General features: G+C 44.1%; 1 protein-coding gene across 1 annotated transcript in view; it reads right to left on the reverse strand.

The window, feature by feature from the left end:
• Positions 1-11,665: 11,665 nt before the first annotated feature.
• The window catches only part of LOC124719969 (ankyrin-1-like), a 64,692-nt gene continuing 50,571 nt past the window's right edge, over positions 11,666-25,786 (reverse strand). Inside the window, exon 4 of the mRNA XM_047245187.1 lies at positions 11,666-12,064. Within this exon, the coding sequence (XP_047101143.1) occupies positions 11,677-12,064 (388 nt within the window). The 3' untranslated portion in view covers positions 11,666-11,676. The remainder of the gene's footprint in view (positions 12,065-25,786) is intronic.

The following is a 25,786-nucleotide window of genomic DNA, read 5'->3' on the forward strand; positions in this document are numbered from 1 at the left end:
GAGGATACTTTAGCACTATCAGTCTATGGCCCCCACGAACCTACCCATATCCCAGTCCGTACTAACTGCCAGCCAGACGTTCTGGATGTGGCCATCTTCAAAAATATCACCACTCAGTTTTCACTGGAAGTTCTCCACGAACTGGCCTCTGACCATGAGCCAGTACTCTTGCACCTCACCAATGCTGCCCTTTCATTTGATGTTCGTTCCACTGCGACCCTCACCAATTGGGACAAGTTTGCCAGGGTACTAAATAACACCACTCGACACGACCTCAATTTGACAACACCGGCCAATATAGTCCGTGCTGTGGACTACCTTACTGCCAAAATACAGAAAGCAGTGAAACTCTCCACCTCCACTGCACCTCGAAATTTAACACCCCTGGACGACTTGCCCCCTCTGTTACGAGAGCTGAAGGTGCAGAAGAACCGCTACCGCCGGAGGTGGAAGCAGTTTCGTGACCCTCAGGACAAACGCCAAATGAGACGCCTCCAACGCGAATTCAGCCACCGGCTCGCCGAATGGAGGTCTGAACAGTGGGAGGACAGGATGTCCACTTTCCTGCTCCACCAAAAATCTGAGTGGGCTGTCATTCGCACCCTGCGGCGTTCTAAACCAGCGACTGCCCATCCTATTCGCACAGCAGCGGGCTTGTCTTATGATACCCTGCAAATTGTGGAAACGCTGGCAGATGTGTTCGAGGCCCAAAACCGCCCTCTGGTCCAGGACCTTTCTCCGAACGAACTACAGGAAGAACATGAAGTCCTGACAGCTGTTGCTGCTTTCCGCAACCACCCACCCCAGTCTGCTCCCCGTCTTACGTCCATGGCAGAAATTCAGCGCATCCTTCGACGGAAACGTGGCCGGTCGGCCCCTGGATTAGACGGAATTTTAAATGAACATCTTTGCCACCTTCCCCGCACACCACTCATCTTGTTCACCAAGATTTTAAACTGTTGTCTCACATCTGGCCTTTTCCCCCCTCATTGGAAACAAGCCAAGCTAATTGCGATCCCCAAGAGGTTCAAGGACCCTACAGTCCCCACCAACAACAGGCCCATCAGCCTCCTAAACACTATGGCGAAGGTCCTTGAATCTGTGATCCTTCACCGACTTTCCCAACCTCTTGCAGCAGCTGGGACGATCCGTCCTGAACAGTTTGGATTCACTTCGCACCTCTCTGCTGAACTTCAGGTCCTACGGATCACTGAACATATCAGCAAAGGCTTCAACACTGCCAAGTCGACAGCTGCCGTTTTTCTGGACTTGCAAAACGCCTACGACAAAATCTGGCAAGACAACCTCGTACACAAGATGCTGACACAGACCCCTATACCGGATATATATGTCAAGATCGTTGATGACTTCCTCCGTGGCAGGACTTTCCTAGTGGCTCAACGGGGAATGCGTTCTGGCATTCGTCAATTGTCGGCAGGCACTCTACAAGGATCGGTGCTATCTCCCATCCTTTTTAATATCTATGTCAATGACATGCCGGTCATCCCCGAGTGCCACCTTGCACAATACGCTGACGATACAGCACTATACACCACTGGCCGCATTACTGAGGCCGTCGTCGCCCGCCTCCAGCGACAGGTGGACGCCACTATCACCTGGTGCCGGACAAACAAAATAGCTCTCAATGCCGCCAAAACTACGGCAGTTTACTTCACGAAACGGCGCCCAGTCCTCCGCCGCAATATCTCGATTGCAGGTGTGCAGGTGCCCTGGTCCCCGACAACCATCTATCTCGGGGTCCAGATGGACCACAAGTTGCTCTTCCACTGTCATGCGGAGTATGTCACCAACAAAGGGCAAAAGCTAACCAGGGCTTTGTACCTGCTCTTTCGCAGTAGGGAACTTAACCTGCATACCAAGCTCCGCATTTACCGAACAGTTATCCTGCCTGCCCTCACGTATGGATCTGCTGCATGGGCCACGATTAGTGTCACCAGGATGCGGACATTGCAGCGCCTACAGAACAAGGTGCTCAGGTGGAGTCTGCACGCCCCGCCACTCACGAGAATTGTCACTCTCCACGAGGAAGCTGATATCGTCCCCCTAAAGACGACCATACGCAACAACGCGCGGCGGCTCTTTGAGAAAGTGGATGCCTTGCGGGACACTGTCCATGGGTTGCGCCACGTTGGGACCACACTTCCACGCCGCTGGCATCGACATCCGGTTCCCCTAACCATCCTAGAGGAATCGGATTCCGACCATGGCTAACGATAGGTCTGGCACGCCCACCACGGACGCATCATTTGGCGGGACTAGCCGCCATTCTACGTCCAATAGATTCCAATCATACCTGCCCACGTTAGGCTAAATTTTTCTGCCTGACTCACGTAGTACTGTCACCGTCAGAGGGTGGTACGGGACTACAAGTCCCACCGCCACACCTCCAAAGTGAATTGCAGTGACGCAGTCACTGCCCTGTGGATAAATTTACTGCCTCACCAACACAGTTAGACCGCAATAGACCGGTGATGCTGTATTGTAACATATCACAAAAAAAAAAAAAAGTGTACCGTGTGCTACACATGCACGTATTTGCCAAAGGACGTGGGACATCCTGATTAAAAAATAGACCGATCGTGCATGTGTAACGTCAGTCCCGCATGGGGACTAAGTTCTAGGGGACTGATGACCACAGATGTTAAGTCCCATAGTGCTCAGAGCCATTTGAACCATAAAGTTGGACGTTTTCAGGTGTAAACCCATCCCTTAAAAGAACTGCCGTTGCACTGTTGATTTCTGGATCGATAGTAATGACAACTTGAAAGTCAGAGGATGTTCCTATACCTGTCATTGAGACTTGCTGCGAAAATAATACATTACATGTATTAAATCATCTAGCGCACTAATTGTAACAGAGGTTGTTATCGAAACAATGTTTAGTGCTAGTACATAGTGGACTGCCATGTAGCGTGCTGTGACGTAACTGCGAAACTGCTGGGAGAGCGGGAGAAAATATCTTTGTAATACTGGGACAGTAAATGGCAGCCGGACACCGGTGTCTGCGATCATCACCGACTTTGAAATTGTTGAGTACAACTGGAGCTCTGATCGCTAAACAGTATTACACATTTTATGCGGGAAGTGATCGTCCTGACTTAGTTTCGGCCCCCCTGTCGTGTGGCCGGTCTTTTCTCCGCCGCCGTGGTCGGACCGCCCCTACCGCCTGTTCCCGCCCCGCCGCTGCTTCTGCGCATGCGCGGCCCTCTGCCGGATTCGCTGCCCGCATTCTGCGTCGCGCCCCCACCTGCGAGTTCCCCCTCGGCCGTTTGCGCGGGCAGTCTGACGCCACCTGTTGCTGTTTGCACTTGAATAAAAGTGTTCCAAGCATTTCTGCCTAAGAGACAAGACCGAATGTTTACACAGGCTTTCGTTACGTAGAGAGTAACGCAACATGTTACAGATAAGATATGTTGCTGTTTCCGGAAATAACTGTTTCTTTGGCGTCATTTTTATCGATGAAATTCCGATCTCGGAAATTCCTTTGTTATCTCGTGATCTGGCGTGCGGATACGCGCACTGAAATGAAAACCAGTGCCGTAAACTCATGTGTGTCAAACCAGGCCTGAGACGCATTTGGTCGGTACACACCTGTCTGAAGCGTATTCAGGGTGCATACGTGGACGAGGAGAAAAAAAAATTCCCGGATTTCCCGCTTAAAAATACACTTTCTTCCGGGTGAAAATACATTTTTTCCGTCTTAAGTAACAGTATACATTTCCTCGGAACTGTTAAACTTATCAATCCTTTCAATGGTAGCGGTTTTATAGACCGGCATAGAATTTCCCGGCACTTTAAACGAAACTCAGGGGAAAAAAACACGTTTTGGCAAGATGTCTGATGTGCAGCAACATGTACACTGCATGTTTTCGTATTACGACAGTATAAATTCGAATTCCAGCATACACCGCATGTTACTTTCCGAAGGACTGAAATCGAGATTGCTATGCACTTTTGTAAGCCAGTCATGGCTCATGTCAAGCTATCTCGCCAGCCGATGACAGAGGATATTCAGAGCACAGGACATGTGAAGTAGTCACCCAACAGCAACAGCACTGTCAACAACCGCGAATAGGAAAAGGTAATGGATTAAATTAATATACATAGTGCTGCTACTAGAAAAGGAAAGCTGTCGCGTATAATATTGGTCTCTAAGATTAATAATGTGCAAGAGAAGCTACGCTGTCACACATAAAGTTGATATTTTTTGCGCGAGTTACACTTTAAGATTGTTGTTGTGGTCTTCAGTCCTGAGACTGGTTTGATGCAGCTCTCCATGCTACTCTATCCTGTGCAAGCTTCTTCATCTCCCAGTACCTACTGAAACCTACATCCTTCTGAATTTGCTTAGTGTATTCATCTCTTGGTCTCCCCCTACGATTTTTACCCTCCACGCTGCCCTCCAACGCTAAATTTGTGATCCCCTGATACCTCAGAACACGTCCTACCAACCGGTCCCCCCTCCATGTCAAGTTGTGCCACAAACTCCTATTGTCCCCAATTCTATTCAATACCTCCTCATTAGTTATGTGATCTACCCATCTAATCTGCAGCATTCTTATGTAGCACCACATTTCGAAAACTATTCTCTTCTTGTCCAAACTATTTATCGCCCATGTTTCACTTCCATACGTGGCTACACTCCATACAAATACTTTCAGAAACGACTTCCTGACACTTAACTCTATACTCGATGTCAACAAATTCCTCTTCTTCAGAAACGCTTTCCTTGTCTTGCCAGTCTACATTTTATATCCTCTCTACTTCGACCATCATCAGTTATTTTGCTCCCCAAATAGCAAAACTCTTTTACTACTTTAAGTGTCTCATTTCTAATCTAATTCCTTCAGCATCACCCGACTTAATTCGACTACATTCCATTATCCTCGTTTTGCTTTTGTTGATGTTCATCTTAAGATAGATGACACAAATGTGCCAATAAAATTTTTAACGACGACATAATTGTCTGATCTTTTGGGCTCGAAAATATTCTAAATTGCCATCCTCAAAGATCTGATTTTTGAATGAGAGTCAAACGCTCTGATTTTAAAAATTCATCCGACATTCGAGCACAGAGTTCATCTTGCGACAGAGGAAATTTACTTTGAAAGTAACGCTCTTCAAACAACTATTCGGAATACTTCCCCGCGACCTGTTAGGAACGGATCCGTTTCAGCAGTTGCCAGAGAGCGCCAGATGACAGCCGTCGCCGTGCTTGCGCAGCTACGATGACGCAGGAAGTCCGTACATTCGTGCGTATAAAACATTAAAGTATCTTACATTATATCATAAAAGAAACAAGACATGGGAATTTTGCGAACCAAACTAAAATGCACAATTCGCCTTAAAGCGCACATTCGTATGTCCAGATTCAGATGTAAATTTTTTTGGAGTACCAGTACTGTATTATCTCATGTTTGGTTCTTTATTATGGCATAACGCCATACGTGCTAGAAGACGAAAAGGTGAACTTGAAATGTAGCGAACAGTTGAAACTAGCCAATAGTGCTGAATTAAACACTTTGTTTCAAATAAATTGACTGCCTCAGCAGAGAAGATTAATAAAAGTCAAATTTCTTTAACAAACCGACAAAAATAAATTTACTGTTCTGCAAAGCGATTAACGCTTGACTCTCAGAAAGGTGGAAACAAAATATGATCTGCAAGTAATAACATATTTTACCCTTCCGTAATATGTGAATGTATTTTAATTCACTTGATAGCTCCCGCCCACAGAAATCCGTTTTGTTTTCATTTGATGTGAGAGCAATAAACGAAGAAGAAAGAGCAAAATCACTAAACGTGAAGACAGGTCACATGGAGACTACCACCTCCCCACTACAACTCAGATTGCTCTGTGCATCAAGTCCAAATCTACAATATTTCCGAACCGCGGCAGTATTAGATAGTGGCACTCCCCTCCCTCGAGCGTTTGACGTAGGAAGCCAAAAATTTAAAAAATCGACTTTTCAAAAATATCTTCATTTTGTAGTTCACATCTTTCTGAAGAGTCTGCTACATAAAATATATATGTTTGAGGGAACGTAATACATGTTATTTGGTCTTCAGTGTGCCGAAGTGCAGTGCCACGCCTCTTCACACAGCATTCTTCCATCGCACGTCTCTGTGGAATTCGAACGTGCAACATTTTGTAAAGGGCCCATCAAACTATATTCAGGCAAGTGGAAATTAAAATGTCCTGTGGTGCCTCTCCTGCTCCCAGTAGGCCGTTCGACATCCTGCCCCTCTTAAAAAAATCTCGCAATTAATACTGGATGGTATTATTTGCAACCGGAAGAACAAAATTTGCAGTCTTTGCTGCCTGTTAGCTAACAACTTGCTGTTTTGTGACATAGAATTAAATATGGGATACATAAAATGAGTGAAAACAAGAGCCAAGCAAAACAGAACACATTTCTTCAATCCTTAAGTCCTAGCATTTTTTTTCTCTCTAATCTTGCCACAGCTTTATATGGCGTAGTTTCCTTTCTGGGAAACCTCATCAAAGTTCGTCAACATTTTTCTACATGAAAAAAACGAAATGTCGTTGTCTAATACTAGAAACTCTGTTAATACAAATATTACCCAAGACTGGTGTGGTTTCTCGGTCTGATTACGAGTATTTTGTCACTGTCTGCTAGATAAAACGAAATAGGCCTGGCTAATATTGCAGCAGTTGCTACACACACCAAATAAACGAGACTGTTTTGGCATAAATGGTCATTTTTATAACACGACAGAATATAATTCATGAAGTACCAATATCAAATGCCTATTAGGCATACTACAAGCAAAAAGTTTTGTGTTAGGAAATAGTTTCACACTTTATTCATACTCTCTAGCTTCTGAAGCATGAGATCGAAAAGTAGTAGTACGAAATCTTTATATACATTTTGAATTGTCATATTCTTCCGTAATTTGTGTGAGTCTCCTTTTCTTCTCCTTCCATGTTCTAACAAACAATCTTGTCATCACTAACTCTGTAACTAGTCCTGCCAGTGTCAAAACTTATTCTCTGGTTAACTTCACCGACCCTGCCACAATCACCGGTTTAGTTATCCCGCATTTATTCTCCGGCTAGACGTTATTATGTGTTCGTAGAACGCGTTTTCCGTGCGACTCCCAGAACAGAACTTTAGCGGCTGCTAGCTGGGGATTGTATAACTGGCCCTTAGTAGTGTAGCAGTCTGGCCAAAAATTTTCTGTCGAAATTTCATTTCCTTGGATACTCGGAGAAGACAATACATAATCGTCGTTGCCTGTTATTCCTGTCAGTCATTTATTTATTTCCACTCTGGTGGTCTCAATCTAGGGAATTCGCTAGTAATTATAACAATGCTGATCATTTGTAAACCCACTGAACCACATCAACAGTGACTGGCATTCACCCGTTGAGCTCTATTCGCTCAGCTCGTGTAGCCCCATCCTCTTTTGTCTGCAGGGAAGTTTATTTGTAGGTGCGGCGGGGATTCCCCTGGCAGACACATCACGTACACTATGCACGCATTCAGAAATCAACTTAAAATTTGATCAAAAATGTTAAAAGAACCAACAGGGATGCGTTGAAAACCATATGAGTAATCGATAGACCAACGTGTGCTGCATGCTAGGAGCTTTGTGAAACAAAGTCTTTTTCCTCAATAATATGAATTTGCCTCTCAACCCCCCCCCCCCCCCCGAAACTGCCGTCCGGGGTAGATACCCGGTTTGTCCTCGCTCCCTACCCCTAGTTCCGGGCCTGTTGCGCATACGTGAATCTGGCAGCTTAGGCGCACCAGTAAAATTTTTGCTGATAGCATCTGCCTGCTTGCTGCTATTGCTTATGCTTCCATGCGGCTAACTGCCACATTTCTGCAGCCAGAAGCGGGAGAAGGTACTACTCATACGCGACTCAACTGCACATGCGCATAAGCTCGCTCCAACATCAGAGGCAATTTGTTGTTATGAAGTATTGCGTAGTCTTCGTAAAGCCTTTGACACATCTTGCTGTTGGCAGACGCTTGTATGAGCACTGTCTTGTTGTATACGGCGCATTTCCTTTGCAACTTAAGTTTTATATTCTTTTTTTCTGTCGTTCGTGTTTTATTGCTGCAGTATTATTCTGCAGTAGCGATATACAGTACTGTTCTTCGTTATAGTATTGGTTCTTATCAGTCAAAGTTACAAAAATGTAACTGAAAACTAAAACAATGAAAACTTCCTGGAATTCTAAAAAATTTCCGGGTTTTTTCCGGTCATATACACCCTGGTATTCTACAATGCTCTTGAACTGCTTCCACTGATACACACGCTGTTAGTGCTACAGGGAAAAGGTAATCTGAAGACTGTTTCTCGTCTCTCTTGTTACGCACAATAATATTCCCAACTTACTTTCTGTTTCTGTTAAAGCTCCTATTCAGTGATACTGTATCAGTCTTGTCATCGCTGATTCCCTCTTCTGCCCTAACAGATTGGAAAAGTTCCGGTCCATTTGTTAGCAGCAGGCCTAAGATGTTATCTTCACGAGTCGGTTTTCAGATGAATGGCTCGAGGCAGTTTTTGGGTAAACCACTTGGATCAGTTTGTCATAATTCTCTGGCCCTGCCACCAGGCCCAGCTACCCGAGTCTCCCACTGCAGAGGTGGCAGGTTAAAGGTTCCATCTAAAACTATGAATAACTAGGAAGTGCACGCCAGATGTTCTTACTTTCTATTCAGAGCTCTTCATAGACGATATTTCTCGAATCGTCAGTGAGGACTAACCTGAGGCGGTCTTTTACATAATATTCTACAATCCTCCATTCCGAAATCACTGATATTTGGGAAGCACGTCAATACGAATGGCAAAATTTCAGCTCGGTTCTTGATTGGTGGCTGAGTTACAGTAAGGCTAGTGTGCGAAAGGACCCTGCCTGCTACTGTTCTGAGGCAGCTTTTAGGAAAAGCAGGACAATGCAATTTCACAGTCAGTGTTTGAAAGACGTACTCGGCCCTTCTGCTAGTCTTAACGGGAACCGATAAGTTGAGCAAAGACAGATCAAAACTGTTTATTCTTGTCGACGTGAAATTTTTCAGTCGATTGCAAACATTTTTATGAGAGTACAACAGGGACATGAAGGAGACTTTAGCTCTATTTGAGTTTCTCTACACCTGACTCAACCGATATATTGCTACCTGCTGCGCGCGTCTCGGGAGGAGCGTGAAAGTAAAAATTAAGCAGGGAGCGTGAAAGTAAAAATTAAGGAGGGAGCGTGAAAGTAAAAATTAAGGAGAATGGAGGTCACACGGTGGCTTACCAGCAGTGTTTCACACCGCGACTGCAACAGGAAAAGGCCGGAACAGCTGTGGTACTCAAACTGTCCTCCGCCACACACCAGAATGTATCTGTGAAATCATCATATTTCAGACTTACCGATTTGGAAAGTTATTTCAGAAAGGCGTTATCTTGTGAATTTTGGAGCAGTTTTGACACAAAGCGGGATGCATTACATTTTATCTTCATTTGCACTATAAATATGATAGCAGATCTGGTGCATTTATTGTTTACAAGTCTGAAGATAAAGATTTACAATATTCAGGACTCAATATTTTAAATTGAGTTATCTGTTTTGCAGATAAATGGTATGTATAAATTACGTAGAAAACGACCTCTTCTCTCGCAGGCGAATTGTTTGATGTACCGGCTAGCCTGGATTTCGCATCGTGTAGCGTGTGCTTCGCATACTTCGGTACAAAATTCAATATTTAGACTTTTCTGTCGCACTGGACTGAGATTTACGTATTTATATATCAAAATAAATTTTAGCCATTTCTCAGATACCAACCACACACTTAGAAGCACTAGTTTAAATAAATGCGAACACGTTTCAAAATATATGACGTCCGTTTCGACAGCGGATGTCTGCCGTGAGTGCTACTGTGTTTGACGATGCGAAGAAAGCAGATGGAGTTCTGGGCTGTTTTCCGTCTGCTGACGCGTGCCATACCGTTCCAAAGTGCCGTAATAGCAGAGTGCGTTAGGCGCGATCCGAATTTTGGGGAGTCACCGTTTTTTTAGGACGCTCTAGTGCGGTCATCACTCGCCGTCAGAAAATCACTGCTGATTGCTGCATGTTGTAGAAGAGTTTGTCCAATTTAATTTTGTGTTGGGTTTTCAACTTTGAGAAACACGTAGTCTTTGTGAAATAAATGAAAATCTGAGAAAAGTCTGAAAATTTTGAGGCTTTCGTTGTGAAGCCAACATACTACAGGGCAGGAAGCACGAAATTTGGATTTAGGAGCCCAAAACATATGATTGTGGAATCGCTGAGAAAAGATCTATTGCAGTTTCTTACCAATTGGTATCTTTTGGTCATTGCACGCAGGATGGCTCTGGATAGTTACTGCTAGATATTTTACGGTAGGTGACTTACTGTTTCCAGCAATTTGTGATCAGCAGTGTAATTTTACAGTAGTGGATTTCTTTTCTGGTGTATGCACAGTATGTTACATTTATTTATGTTGAGGATCAACTGGCAGAGCCTGAAGCATTCATCAATGCTGTGGAGGTCACTCAGCAAGTCAATACTGCCTTCTGCCGTCGCTGCTTCCTCACAGAGAATGTTAAGGAGCTTCTGTCTGTAACGCCGCCACATGAGGGCCACAGAAGCTCTTGTTCAGAATGCAGTCTGCCACTTTGGTCACACATGCACGCACGGGGATGCCAAGTCTAATTGTATCACAGCAGAAAGGGGAATGAATGTTCCTAATGTGGTCTGCTTCCAAAACGCCTACAGAGACGCGTAAGTGTACTTTGGGAAACTGCCGTATAATTCCAGTGATCGCTCCATGTCTCACGTGATTGAGTATAATTCCCTGAGAGACGGCAGTTTGTTCTGTAAGAGCAGCAAGGGAGGTGTGTGGGAGAGGAATGATTTTAGGTGGATCTTCAATTCTCTTTATTTGAAGGTGAGCTCGGAAGACTGCTGCAGATGGTGTGAGCGTGATGTGGTGTGAGCACTGCTGCAAATGTGACATTGCAGTTAAACAGGAAAAGTACTTGTGCAGTGCACGCACAGAAGTGAATTCAGTGTGAAGTCTTAAGTGAAGATACATTCTAACTGAACAGCTTATGTGGCAGTAATCTGAGTATGGTGCAGTTCGCAGTGATGTGATGCCGCACCATAGACACTGTTAGCAAACAGTTTGCAGTAATTAGGTAATGTAGCGGACTGGTGGGAAGAAGTGATGTTATTGCGGCTGGGCGACGTGTTACCCAACAACCGGTATTCTCGCATTTGTGTCTTGGAAGAGATTGGGCGTCCGTGTTTCGAAATACAGGCGGTTGTGAAAGACGTCAGCTGTATTCTTGTAAGCTGTTTGAATGTTGTATGTGGGACGAGAAACACAAGACAGAGAGGGAGAGAGAAGTGGAGTTTATGAATGAGTATTTGTCAACTGTTGCTGAGCTTTTGCGGACATTGCTTCTGAAATGTTTTACAGAGTGAATTCTCAAAAGGAAGGTTTGTCACGCTGGTTTACAGGTATCTCCTGTTGTTGCAATAGTTGTGTTACTGGAGGAATTGTGTGGACTGCAAAAGGTAGAAATGAATAGAGAAAGTGTTCATTTTTTCAATTTTTTTTATTTTAATATCATGTACAATGAAATACATGATGTCATTTCCCCTACTGGCACGTATTAAGGCTCTGTTAGCATCTGGACGAGCTGACGATGGTTGCACAGTACGGCATAGTCCAGTGGGGTCCTCCCGTCATTAGTCCACACCCCCCTGTCGGCTCCGGCCTCCAGCAACGCAGCCGTCGCTTCTGCGCGGCCACAGTATGCCGCGAAGTGCAGCGGCGTCCACCCCTTCTGAGACCTGGCGTTGGGGTCGGATGCCGCAGAGAGCAGCAGCCGCACCACAGCCGCGTGGCCTCTCTCTGCAGCCCAGTGCAGGGTGGTGCACCCGCTCTCGTCCCTCGCCCCCGCGTCCGCCCCAGCTGCCAGCAACAGCCGCACCACCTCCACCGCCCCCACCTTAGCCGCCTGTATCAGCCACCTGCCTCGCTGTGCCCCAGAAAGGCTCCTGCACAAAACATCGACACACTTACTCTCTACTATCGAGACACACACAGCAAATGAAAGAAACTGTCACAGCCACAAAACTGGCAATAATTCTGAATACACTTCTTCAGAGCAACAAGTCAAAAGTCTAGAAATCTCGCTTCTGCGATATGGGTTAACCAGCGTATTACAGACAGATCCACAGCACTAGCCCATAATCAAAAACTTTAGCCATCTCCCATCAAAAATAGGTCCACTTCATCTCCTACAAATTCATCTGGCACATTTCCTCATAATTCACTCCACAGATCCGCCTCCTTTCACCTCGGCATGAAGTTGCTACCCAATCCTTCATCTACATTCAAACACACCCCTAAAACTACCTTCTCTGAGTACCAATTCCTTCTGTCACTTAGGAAGAAAACACTGGAAACTAAACATATCTGTAAGCACTGAAATACTACTTCCTCACCAGACAGCTAAGTCATTCAGACCAGTAACACGGAAATTTTCTGACATGCCGACAAAAAATATAAAAGTCACTGCTTCGTACACAATAAGTTGGTCGACATATCTGAAATACAACAAGGGCACCAGGTCGACTCTCCCTGACACACACACACACACACACACACACACACACACACACACACACACACACACACACACACACACTCACTCACTCACTACCCGCTGCATAATAATCGTCACATGTGCTCATATAATCTTGCATGCAACAAGAGATACATCCACTTGAACATTCATCTCGATCTACTTACACACTTTGCAAGCCACCATATGGTCTGTGGCAGACGGTATCCTGCACAACTACTATACTCAGTCATGTTAACTTTGTGTAACTTCTTGCAATTTTTGAAAATTCTGGACACAAACTAAGTTACACACCGCTACAGGCAGCGTAACACTTTCCATTTAGAGTTAAAAAGGTCTTCGGAACTGTAAACGTACACCAACTATGTTGCTCTTGAGTAAAATTTCTGTTTCAGTTGTAGTAGAAACACTTAAACCGTAACTTTAGACCAATCTCAAAAAAGTACTATATTTCCTGTATCTAATGCTATGCATAGATTAGATCATGCCAGAAAGAAATTAGGTGTCTGTAAGAAATAGAAACAGACAGTGTTGATTCATTATCGCATGTTCACTTACAAATATCAAAATGCTTGTATAGATCTGGCATTGCTGAAGTTGAACCAATGTCGCGAGAATCTCTCCCCACATCTGATGCAAGTTAAAGACTAATCCAAGCAAGAGTCGGCACAGAGAGAACTCGGGGCTAATGTTGCCTGTCACAATAAAAAGATTGTAGTTTACACAAAAGTCAGCCTTACCGATATTGGACGATTCAACAAAGACGACCGAAAATAAACCACGCGGTTTACCAGAACCGCCAAGAAAATCCACTAAGAAATTTGGGGAATAAATCCATCATTGCAGGCAGCATCTCAAAATAGGTAATTGGATCAACCATAGTGACTTTTGTATGGCTAAAAAAATAGTGCTGACATTACACAAATTAGCTGTTGCTGTAAAAACAAAAAAATTATTTTCCTTGCAAGAAAGCTGTCTAGCGTAAGACACTGCATGAAATACGATTTACTTGCAACAGACCTCTAAGTAAAGGAAAGGTCCCTCTAGAGAGAAGTCATTACTGACTGGCGATGCAAATACTTGATACAAGTCAGGAAATTAACAGAACTCTTTTATGTCGACGAAACTTGGGTGGCGAACCAACGACATTCCTCTTAGAAGACGGTGACAGGGTCGTGACATTGGCACCAAAATGGACAATATGATAGTGGAAGCAACAGCGGTGAATGTTGTATCCAACACTGGGTTTATCTATAGGTCTACATCAATGTCGTCTTCACCCGAAATATTTCCCATTACATATTATACATTTATTCCAGTGCTTCTTCCAATGCTTCAAACTATTCTGGAACAGTCCTTACAGTAGAGTTTAGTTCTCTCAGATGTGCAGTTTGAATCTCATCTCTGATGTAAAAGATAGCTCTTTAAGGTTTGTCTTTATTTTTGAGAACAAAATGTCACACATGGAGCGAACGTGGGGCCAAGGACATCACTACAGTATTGTTTCTAGCCAAACATGCACAAGCACGCAACAAAGTGTGAGCAGGTGCGTTATCGCAGTGCAGAAACGGTGAACTGTTCCGCCACAAAGCCGGACTTCTTTCCGCATTGCTTCAAGCCATTGGGGTTGACCTGGTGAGAAGTTCTGCCTACTGGCCGTTTCATCTTGGGACAAGGAGTCGTGGTGCACTGTACTGTCAAAACCGAAGATTACTGTCAGAAACGTAACATTCACATTTCACTGGTCTCGGCCATCTGTCACCGAGACGATTGAGTTTTAGTTTACGCATCGTTTGGTTTAACTCTCAGTTCGTTTTCTATTATGAACTTCTCGTCATCCTCATCTTCTTCTGAAGGTTTATACCGGCCGTTAACACCTATTTCACTCGTAGTATACTCACCAAAAGCAGTATATAATATTTCTAAAACCACGATGCATTTTAATCCGTCCTCATAGCAAATTTTAGTACAAATGCGGTAATCCGTTTTTACAGTAATACTCATAAAATACCAGTAACCTTTCTGACGCCTGACAACACACTAAATAACCGATACGCATAACTTCGTACACACAATGACAAAAAGGAAGTATGAATCTGAGTAATAAAACGCGTGAAATGATGAGTTTCCCGTTACTTCTGAGCACTACTCGTATCACAAGAATGGTTGCGCTTCAATCCACCCAATCAAGGGGTACTTTTACCTCTTAGAGGAAACACAATGGAAGAGCAAGTCTTCAGTTCTCCGGTATAATTACACCACATTTCGTTTATATTCTGAATATATCCATACATTTAGGAGGGAAGTGTAGATGAAAATGCATTCAGATGAACAGGCATTCGGTTCTGTCGTATATTTGTAATAGATGTAGCAACCCTGGCTTTTGATTTCTATTCCTGTGTTGATGTGATTTACTCCACAATGTTGTGTTTCGGGAGAGGGCTATCGTCTGCTGTCTTGCAGTGGTGCCAACTCATTTACCTAAAAATGAACACTGCCCGGATGGGTCTGCACAGTGCGTTGTCACCGATTTAAGGTGCGCACCGCGGAAACGCCGGCATGGCATTTCGGAACCGAGGTATATAGAAAAAGCAGGCAGGCCATTCTGGCCCCAAGCGAGTAAAAAAACTCGCAGACGGCCTCGCGCGCCTTGAGAGAGGAGAGGGGAGAGAGGGGGGAGAGGAGAGGGGAGAGAGGGGGGAGAGGAGAGGGGAGAGAGGGGGGAGAGGAGAGGGGAGAGAGGGGGGAGAGGAGAGGGGAGAGAGGGGGGAGAGGAGAGGGGAGAGAGGGGGGAGAGGAGAGGGGAGAGAGGGGGGAGAGGAGAGGGGAGAGAGGGGGGAGAGGAGAGGGGAGAGAGGGGGGAGAGGAGAGGGGGGAGAGGGGGGAGAGGGGGGGGAGAGGGGGGAGGGGAGAGGGGGGAGAGGGGGGAGAGCGGGGAGAGGGGGGAGAGGGGGGAGAGGGGGGAGAGGGGGGAGAGGGGGGAGAGGGGGGAGAGGGGGGAGAGGGGGGAGAGGAGAGGGGAGAGGAGAGGGGAGAGAGGGGGAGAGGAGAGGGGAGAGAGGGGGAGAGGAGAGGGGAGAGAGGGGGAGAGGAGAGGGGAGAGGGGAGAGGAGAGGGGAGAGAGGAGAGGACAGGAGAGGAGAGGAGAGGACAGGAGAGGAGAGGAGAGGACAGGAGAGGAGAGGAGAGGACAGGAGAGGAGAGGAGAGGACAGGAGAGGAGAGGAGAGGACAGGAGAGGAGAGGAGAGGACAGGAGAGGAGAGGAGAGGACAGGAGAGGAGAGGAGAGGACAGGAGAGGAGAGGAGAGGACAGGAGAGGAGAGGAGAGGACAGGACAGGAGAGGAGAGGAGAGGACAGGAGAGGAGAGGAGAGGACAGGAGAGGAGAGGAGAGGACAGGAGAGGAGAGGAGAGGACAGGAGAGGACAGGAGAGGAGAGGAGAGGACAGGAGAGGAGAGGAGAGGACAGGAGAGGAGAGGAGAGGACAGGAGAGGACAGGAGAGGAGAGGACAGGAGAGGAGAGGACAGGAGAGGACAGGAGAGGAGAAGAGAGGACAGGAGAGGAGAAGAGAGGACAGGAGAGGAGAAGAGAGGACAGGAGAGGAGAAGAGAGGACAGGAGAGGAGAAGAGAGGACAGGAGAGGAGAAGAGAGGACAGGAGAGGAGAAGAGAGGACAGGACAGGAGAGGACAGGACAGGAGAGGAGAGGACAGGAGAGGAGAGGACAGGAGAGGAGAGGACAGGAGAGGAGAGGACAGGAGAGGAGAGGACAGGAGAGGAGAGGACAGGAGAGGAGAGGACAGGAGAGGAGAGGACAGGAGAGGAGAGGACAGGAGAGGAGAGGACAGGAGAGGAGAGGACAGGAGAGGAGAGGACAGGAGAGGAGAGGACAGGAGAGGAGAGGACAGGAGAGGAGAGGACAGGAGAGGAGAGGACAGGAGAGGAGAGGACAGGAGAGGAGAGGACAGGAGAGGAGAGGACAGGAGAGGAGAGGACAGGAGAGGAGAGGAGGCTGCAGTGCCGTGCATTCAGTTTTGAGACAGCCACGAGCAAGGCTCGCTGTAAATGTGCCGTGGCACATTGCATTAATAGTGCTCGAACAACGACAGATGTTACTTATCACGTTTTTCCCAAGGATGAGCACTTGCGACGTGAATGGATGGTTCGATGCAAACGCAAGGACAAAGTGAATGTGAAAACTGCACGTGTGTGGTCAGGTCACTATCGACCAGAAGATTATGAACGGGATTTGAGAAATGAGCTTCTAGGGTTACCTTCAAGGAAGAAGTTATCACCAGTAGCAATCCCCTGCATAAACATTCCGAATTGGCGTGGACAAGAAATTGCGGAAAGCGGTGATGCAAACAAAAGCGTAAGACGTCTGCACATACATAACACCTTCAATAATTGAAACTGAAAAATTACCACAATACAAACGAATTCACATAAATGCAACACTTTTTGACGCATTGCTTTACGGGAGTGAATGACTCGTTATGTTGTACAGGAAATTAATAATGTTGCTCAAGTTTATTTGCTTTTCCTCCTGGATACAATAGCTACATTTGTCTTAGAAATAGCCGTTTTTTTATATTCTCGATATGTTAACTATTTTAAAGCTAGTATATAGTTCAAATGACAAATTCAGCATATTTCGCGTAATTTGTTTACATTTACTTCTGTAACAATAGCTGATGCTGACCAGTTGACTTTGCAGCGTAGTGGTGTGGATTCTGACTCCCATGTTGGAGGTTATGGGTTCGTATACCTGTATTTCCTCTTACATTGTATTTTTACATTTTATCAAACTAGGCTATTGTAGCCGCTTATGCCACTGATATTTAATCCCTTTTGTCAACTGATCTTATTTTTAGCGAGAAATTAATGCAGTTGCATAGTACTTGGTCAAAAATTTTAGGAATAGTAGGCCTACTCGGTAAATAATTTTAGGAATAATAAAATTAAAATTAAATTTATGCTTTAGAGATCCGGAAGTCGTGCACAACGCTGTGGAGCAAGAAGTTTGCAAAAGCGAGCTTTGACGGCTTTAGAAACTGTGTCACCGAAAAAAAAAAAAAAGTTGACCGAACCACATGTACAGATTCCGTTCATGCACCCACTGAACTAGTGAATAAGAATTTGCAAATTAATGAACTGAGGGCCGAGATTGAATGCACAGAAAGAAGCGGCACTAAAAAATGTGATGCAGCCTTACTTAGTAAAACAAAAGATCTCCGACGTTCTTTCGCTGAAGCGGGCAGAAAAGTCATCTGACGTGAAAGAAAAAGTAAAATTGCACAAAAGTGTAAATAGTGTATTGTCAAAGTGTTTTACACCGGCACAAATAAGATGTCTATTAAACGAAAATGAAAGGGTAAAGCGGAATTCAGAGGACATTGCCCATGCATTAACTTTAAGAGCTCTGTCACCTAAAGCATACACTTAGTTGCGAAAGCGAAAAATTCCTTTGCAGTGCAGGGCAACGCTTCAGAAATGGACAAAGGAATTTAAATGCAGACTTGGCATTCTTGAAGATATCCTGTGTTTATTGAAAGCCAAGTCACACACTTACTACTCTAGAGAGAGACTAGCTGTTCTGACATTTGACGAAATCAATGTTGATGGCCGCATATGTTACGATTCGTCTGAAGACGTAGTAGCCGGACCACATCCCAATGTACAAGTTTGCACGATACGTGGGTTGTGGCAGCAGTGGAAACCACCAGTTTAGTATGATTTCGACACTGTGATGACCAGTAATTTGCTTCAGAGCATCAGTAATGCAGTTGAGGAATCTGGAATCTGTGTTGTTTTGATGTGTGATATGGGCGGAAAAAATATAAAAGTTTGGAAGGAACTGTCTGTCAATACAGAGAGAGCTTATTTCGAAAATCAAGCAGACTGCACCACGAATGTATGGGTTTTCTTCGGTGTACCACACCTGTTAAAGTTATTACGGAACAGTTTCTTGGATACAGGTAATACGCTACCTGATGGGTCCAAAATATCTAAAGCAGCTATACAGGAACTTTTAAAGCATCAGAAGAGTGACTTAACGATAACACACCACATTACTGAAGCGCACTGAAACTCAACTCGACAAGCAAGGCAGAATGTACAGATGGCAGCGCGACTATTTTCACGACAAAAATGGTTCAAATGGCTCTGAGCAATATGGGACTTAACTTCTGAGGTCATCAGTCCCCTAGAACTTAGAACTACTTAAACCTAACTAACCTAAGGACATCACACACATCCATGCCCGAGGCAGGATTCGAACCTGCGACCGCGGCGGTCGCGCGGTTCCTGTAGCGCCTAGAACCGCTCGGCCACCCGTGCCGGCATTATTTTCACAACAAACAGCTCAGGCTTTCAAGTATGTTCTTCATAAAGACATCGAAAGTCATTTTATTGAACTCGTTAACGACGTCTTTGATGTCTTGAACTGTAGAGTTCCAAAATATGAATGCTCATCCCTCCGTAGTGGGTTGCGAATCCATCTCTCAATTTGAGAAAATACTTTGTACAGATTCTTAGACATCTGTCCAGCAATGTGCGTTGGTGACAAAGAAAGAATGTTGCCTTTCCAAAAAGGTTTTATAGCTTCAATAAAATCTCCCTTTGGTCTTTTCGAAAGTATGAAAACTGTGTAAGTTAGCTATTCATTAACTTGTAGACTGAATCAAGATTGCCTGGAAAGCTTTTTTCTAGGGTACGAGGATTAGGAATATTTCGTAACAATCCTACACCTTTTGAAGGAAGGAACAGGGCAAGTCTCCTTATACTGACGGGTAATGCAAGTGATATTTCTCTCTCTGGGAACACGTCAGTTACTAAAGAATTAAACACGGAGTCTTCCCAGTGTGACGTCGACCCGGATCCTGCATCCCTAAGTTTCATTACCAGTGAGCTCTGTGTGTATGTTGCTGACGAAGCGCCACTATGAGAAATCCCAGAAACTGTGAATGTGGAAGAAAATTTGGTGACATGTGGTAGCAATGGGGGATGACTCTGTAATGTGAGATGTTCTTCCGCATGCGGTAAAATACATTGCAGGCTATATTGCATTTAAGTGCCACAACATTGATAAATCACTAGGCTTTCCATCAGCAAAAAGTGAAGGAGATCATGCTACAGACTGGATATCAATTACATCTCGTGGGTCTTTACACTCCAATGCCAGTATGGGAAAACAACGGTGTTGCTGTTTGAAGAAGAATTTGCTGCTTTTCACGGAAATGGAGTGTGTAGACAAAAAAATGTCGTAAAGTCTCTGTGCTCTATTACAAAACAAAAGTTTCCTGAGGTCCATGAACCAGTTATTACTCTTTATGTAAAAACGAGAACATTTCTAAGGATTAGGCATCTTAATCAAGAAGCAAAGTTGGAAGCAATGAATAAATGTGCCGCAAAGAGGAAGCAGTTATGGATTGCATCGTCGTCTGGTAAACGGCAGTAGAAACAGACTACATTCATATTTGCTTCTTCATCAAACGAGCGAGTTATTTTTCAACTTAATTATCATTTATTTACTGTTAATGTTTGCAAAACCTCTCATGTCCCTTGTTTTGACTGAAAGATAGTGTCATGAATCCCAAGTATGTCAGATGATACGCGCCAGACCACACAACGAGGTATCATCCAATGTAGCTTGTCCAGTACATATATATCTCTCTCTCTCTCTCTCTCTCTCAAACAGCCATTCCAAATGTGCCTAGCAGTCGATGGTGTGCAATTTGACTATATTCTCAATTAAAATGTAAAACCACACTTCACTAATGAGAGTATTTAGTTTGTGGATGACAAGGCATCAGTTATTTTGAATAAATGTTTAGCTTATTTAAAATCTATTCTGTCTACGTACAATTTCGAGTAGTTTCTAATTTCTAACTGACAGCAGGTCTTTTGCGTTGTAGAACCACCCGGGTGCTTCCAGGCAGAGACAGGCTGAGCTGACAGAAGGTCATGAGATACCGATATCTACACATACAGATGGCAGCAGTATTGCGTACACAAGGAATAAAAGGGCAGTGCGTTGGCGCCGCTGTCACCTAGAACTTACAACTAAGTATACCTAACTAACCTAAGGACATCACACACATCCATGCCCGAGGCACGATTCGAACCTGCGACCGTAGCAGTCGCTCGGCTCCAAACTGTAGCGCCGGTGCTGCATCACAGACTGGACCACCTGTGATGGTGTACTCAACGATGAACCTGGGTGCACGTTTGTCAAAACGTCATTTTTTCGGATGACTCCAGGTTCTGTTTACAGTATCATGATCGTCGCATCTGTGTTTTGCGACATCGCAGTGAACGCAAATAGGGAGCGTGTACTCGTTATCGCCATACTGGTGTATCACCCGGCGTGATGGTATGGGGTGCCATTGGTTACTCGTCTCTGTCACCTCTTGTTCGCATTGACGGCACTTTCAACAGTGGACGTTACATTTCAGACCCGTGGCTCTACCCTTCATTCAATCCACACGAAACCCTACATTTCAGCAGGATAATGCATGACCGCATGTTGCAGGTCTTGTACGGGCCTTTCTGGATATAGAAAATGTTCAACTGCTGCCCTGGCCAGCACATTCTCCAGATCTCTCACCAATTAAAAACGTCTGGTCAATGGTGGCCGAGCAACTGGCTCTTCACAATACACCAGTCACTACTCTTGATGAACTGTGGTATTGTGTTGAAGCTGCACGGGCAGCTGTACCTGTACACGCCATCCAAACTCTGTTTGACTCAATGCCCAGGCGTATCAAGGCCGTTATTACGGCCAGAGGTGGTTGTTCTGGGTACTGATTTCTCTGGATCTATGCACCTAAACTGAGTGAAAATGTAATCACATGTCAGTTCTAGTATAATATATTTATCCAATGAATACCCATTTATTATCTGAATTTCTTCTTGGTGTAGCAACTTTAATGGTCAGTAGTGTATCTTCTAACAGAAATCATTGGGTCATTATTGCCTCATATATTACTAGACATCTACAAAATCCAAACTGATATTCCCCGACATCAGCTTCTACGAGTTTTTCCATTATTCTGCAAGGAGCTCATGTTAATAATTTGCAACCCAATGACGTAACTGGTATTTCATTAGTGCTCACACCTGTCAGCAACTGCTTTCTTTGGAACTGAAATCTCATATTATTCTTGAAATGTGAGGGTATTTCACCTCCCTCATACATCTTGCACACTAGATGGGAGATTTGTGTCATACAAGATGGGAGAGTTTTGTCATACCTTGCTCTCCCAAAACTGTCAGCAGCTCTGAAGGAATGCTGTCTGCTACCAGGTTCTTGAGGTCATTCGTCCCCAGACTTACACACTACTTAAACTAACATGCTAAGAACACCACACACACACACACACACACACACACACACACACACACACCTTCTAGACAGTCCTCCTTAGCCATTTTGCACTTCTCGTCAATAATTTTTTAAACATTCATATTTCCTTTTGCCTGCTTTATTTGCTGAATTTTTATAGTTTCTTCTTTTAACAGTTGAACTCAGTATCTCTTGCATTAACCAAGGATTTCTATTTGGCCCTGTTTTTTACCTATTTGATCTTTTTCTACCTTCTCTGAAAGCTACCAATTCACCCCCCAAAACTTTATTCTTTGTTTTTCATTGTCATAGTTTGTTATTGTGTGTGCTGTAAGTCCATTGCTTCCTTCTCTAACAGTAAGTTTCTCACTTTTTTCGTTGTAACATAACCTGTTGTGTTTGCATCCCAATCATTTCCCCACTACTTACCTTTCCAAGTCTTGCATCTCATCCTGGCATTCTATTTTTTTATGCTTTGTTTCACATTCTCTACGGAGCATACTGATTTTGACATCAGCATGTGCTGCATAATTATTACTATTATCCTGGACACTAAGTATACAATTCGACACTATCGATTATGTCTTCAGTGTGCATGTACCACATGTAGGTGTGTGTCACCTTATATTGAGCCTTTTTAAAATTGCTTTACTTGTAGGTATGTACTTCTTGTGCCAAATTACGCGTTATTACCCGCATGATTTGTATGCACGAAAATTGAAATATTTCTGTTTGATGCCTGCTCCTGATATAATTTCAACACATTCTCTGTGTCTTCCATGACTGCCAGTCGAAATGGGTGTGCTTCTGTTGCCTGCCTGAGGTGCAGGAGGGTTTTAAATGTTCACTGGATTCCAAAGTCGATATCTGCAGCTGATTATCTTGGTCAATCAAAACAGGAAGTTCTTGAATCTCTATACAGGAGGGAATCAACATCTACATCTACATGGTTACTCTGCAGTTCACACTGAAGTGCCTGGCAGAGGGTTGAATGAACCTGTTTCATACTATTTCTCCACCATTCCACTCTCAAATGGCGTGTAGGAAAAAGGAACACCTCAATCTTTCCATTGGAGCTCTGATTTCTCTTATTTTATTATGTTGATCATTTCGCCCTACATAGATGGATGTCAACAAAATATTTTCCATCGGAAGAGAAAGCTGGCAATTGAAATTTCGTAAACAGATCTCGCCGCAAAGAAAACCGCCTTTGTTTCAGTGACTGCCACACCAACTCGCGTATCATATCAGTGACACTCTCACCCATATTCTGCGATAACAAGAAACGAACTGCCCTTCTTTGCACTTTTTCGCTGTCCTCCGCCAATCGTACCTGGTAAAGATCCCACACGATGCAGCAGTATTCCAGCAGAGGACGTACAAGTGTAATGTAGGCTCTCTTTGGTAGGTTTGTCGCATCTTCTAAGTTTCTGCCAACAAAGTGCAGTCTGTTTCGCCTTTCCCACAATATTATCTATGTGGTCATTCCAATTTAAGTTGCTCGTAATTGTAATTCCTAGGTATTTAGTTGAATTGACAGCCCTTCAATTTGTGCGATTTATCGTATACCCAAAATTTAGCGGATTTCTCTTAGTACCTATGTCCATGACCTCGCACTTTTCTTTGTTTGGTGCCAACTGCCACTTCCCGCATCATAAAGAAATTCTCTCTAGATCATTTTGTAACTGGAATTGATCGTCTGATGATTTCACTAGACGGTAAATTACAGCGTCATCTGCAAACAATCTAAGGGGGCAGCTCAGATTATCACCTAGATCATTTATGTAAATCAGGAACAGCAGAGGGCCTATGACACTACCTTGCGGAACGCCGTATATGACTTCTATTCTACTCCATGATTTGCCATCTATCAGTATGAACTGTGACATCTCTGCGAGGAAATCAAGAATCCAGTCACACAACAGAGACGATACTTCATACGTATCAAATTTGATTAATACCGGATGTACACGTGGACAAGGAAAAAAATTCCCGGATTTTTCCCAGATTTCCCGCTTAAAAATACACTTTCTCCCGCGTGAAAACACGTTTTCCGTCTTAAGTGACAGTATATTTTCCCTCGGAAGTGCAAAACTTATCAATCCTTTGAATTGTTATGGTTCTGGACATGGGCGTAGAATTTACTGGCACTTTAGAAAACGAAACTCAGGGAAAAAGACACGTTTTGGAAATATCTTTGATGTGCAGCGACATGTACGTTGCGTATTTTCGTATTACCACAGCACACATTGGAATTCCACCAAACACCACATGTTACTTTCCGAATCACTGAAATAGAGATTGTGATGCGCTTTTGTAAGGCAGTCACAGATCATGTCACGTGATCTTGCCAGCTCATGACAACGAGTATTCAGAGCATAGTACGCGTGATGTAGTCAGCCAATAGCAACTTCCTTGTTAAGCAGCGGTAACACACAAGTTAATGGCTTACATTAATATACATAGTGTTGCTACAAGAAAAGAAAAGCTTCCACATATAATATTGGTCACTAAGGTTAATAAGCTGCAAGAGAAACTAATCTTTCGATATAATGTTGATTTTTTGCGCGTGTTACACTTTAAGATACATCACACATATGTGGCAGTAAAATTTTCAATAATGACATAAATGTCTGATCTTCAGGGTTTGAAATTCTTCTAAATGGCTTGTCATCAAAGAGTTGATTTTTAAATGGAGTCAAACACACTGTGATTTAAGAATTTCGTGGTACATCCTCACGCATAGTCCAACTTGCGTTAAAGGATATTTACTTTGAAAGTAATGCTTTTCAAACCAGCATTCGCAATATTTTTCCACGACCTGCTGGAAACAGGTTCGTTCCAGCAGCTGCCAGAGAGCGCCAGGTAAGAGGCGCCCCGGGCTTGCGCAGCTAACATGACGTAGGAGGCCCGTATGTACGTACATGTAAAACATTAAAAGATCTTACATTACGTTGTAAAAGCAGTAAGACGCCACAGGGTAGTCCAAGAGATCAGAATTTCGTGAACCATACTAAAATGTGCACATTTAAACTGCAACGTAAAGTGCACATTCGTATGTCCAGATTCGGATGAAAAGTTTCTTGGAGTACCAGTACTGCATTAGCTCATGTATGGTTCTTTATTATGGCATAATGCCACACGTGCTAGAAGATGAAAACTTGCACTTCAAATGCAGCGAACAGTTGAAACTAGCCAGTACTGTGGAATTAAAAATTTCGTTTCAAATACATTGGATGCCTCTGCGGAAAAGGTTAATGAAAGCCAAATTTCTTTAGCAAACAGACAAAAATAACTTCATTGTTCTGCAAGGCGATTAGTGCTCGACTGTCAGAAAGGTGGAAACAAAATAAAATCTGAAACTAATAACGTATATCAGCCTTTGGTAATTATGTGAATGTATTTTGATTCACTCGATACCTCCCGGCCAAAGATATCCGCTTTTCTTTCATTTGACGTAAGAGTAAACGAAGGAGAAACAGCAAAACCACTGAACATCAACACGGGTCACGTGGAGACTGCCCGCTGTAGTTCAGACTTCTCTGCGCATCAGCCTCGCATCTACGATATTTGCGAACTGGGTCAATACTAAAAAAAATCGAATTTTCAAAAGTACCCTATGCGCATCTTGTAAAGCACATCATTCTGAAAAATTTGAAACAAAAACATACGTGTTCGAGAAAATATAAGACATGTTATTTGGCCTTAAGTGTGCCGAAGTGCAGTGCCACGCCTCTTCGTACAGCGTTCTCCTATCGCATGTCACTGTATTTCGCTCTGTGGAA

The sequence above is a fragment of the Schistocerca piceifrons genome, chromosome 11 (genome assembly GCF_021461385.2).
Source record: "Schistocerca piceifrons isolate TAMUIC-IGC-003096 chromosome 11, iqSchPice1.1, whole genome shotgun sequence".
Lineage (NCBI taxonomy): Eukaryota > Metazoa > Arthropoda > Insecta > Orthoptera > Acrididae > Schistocerca > Schistocerca piceifrons.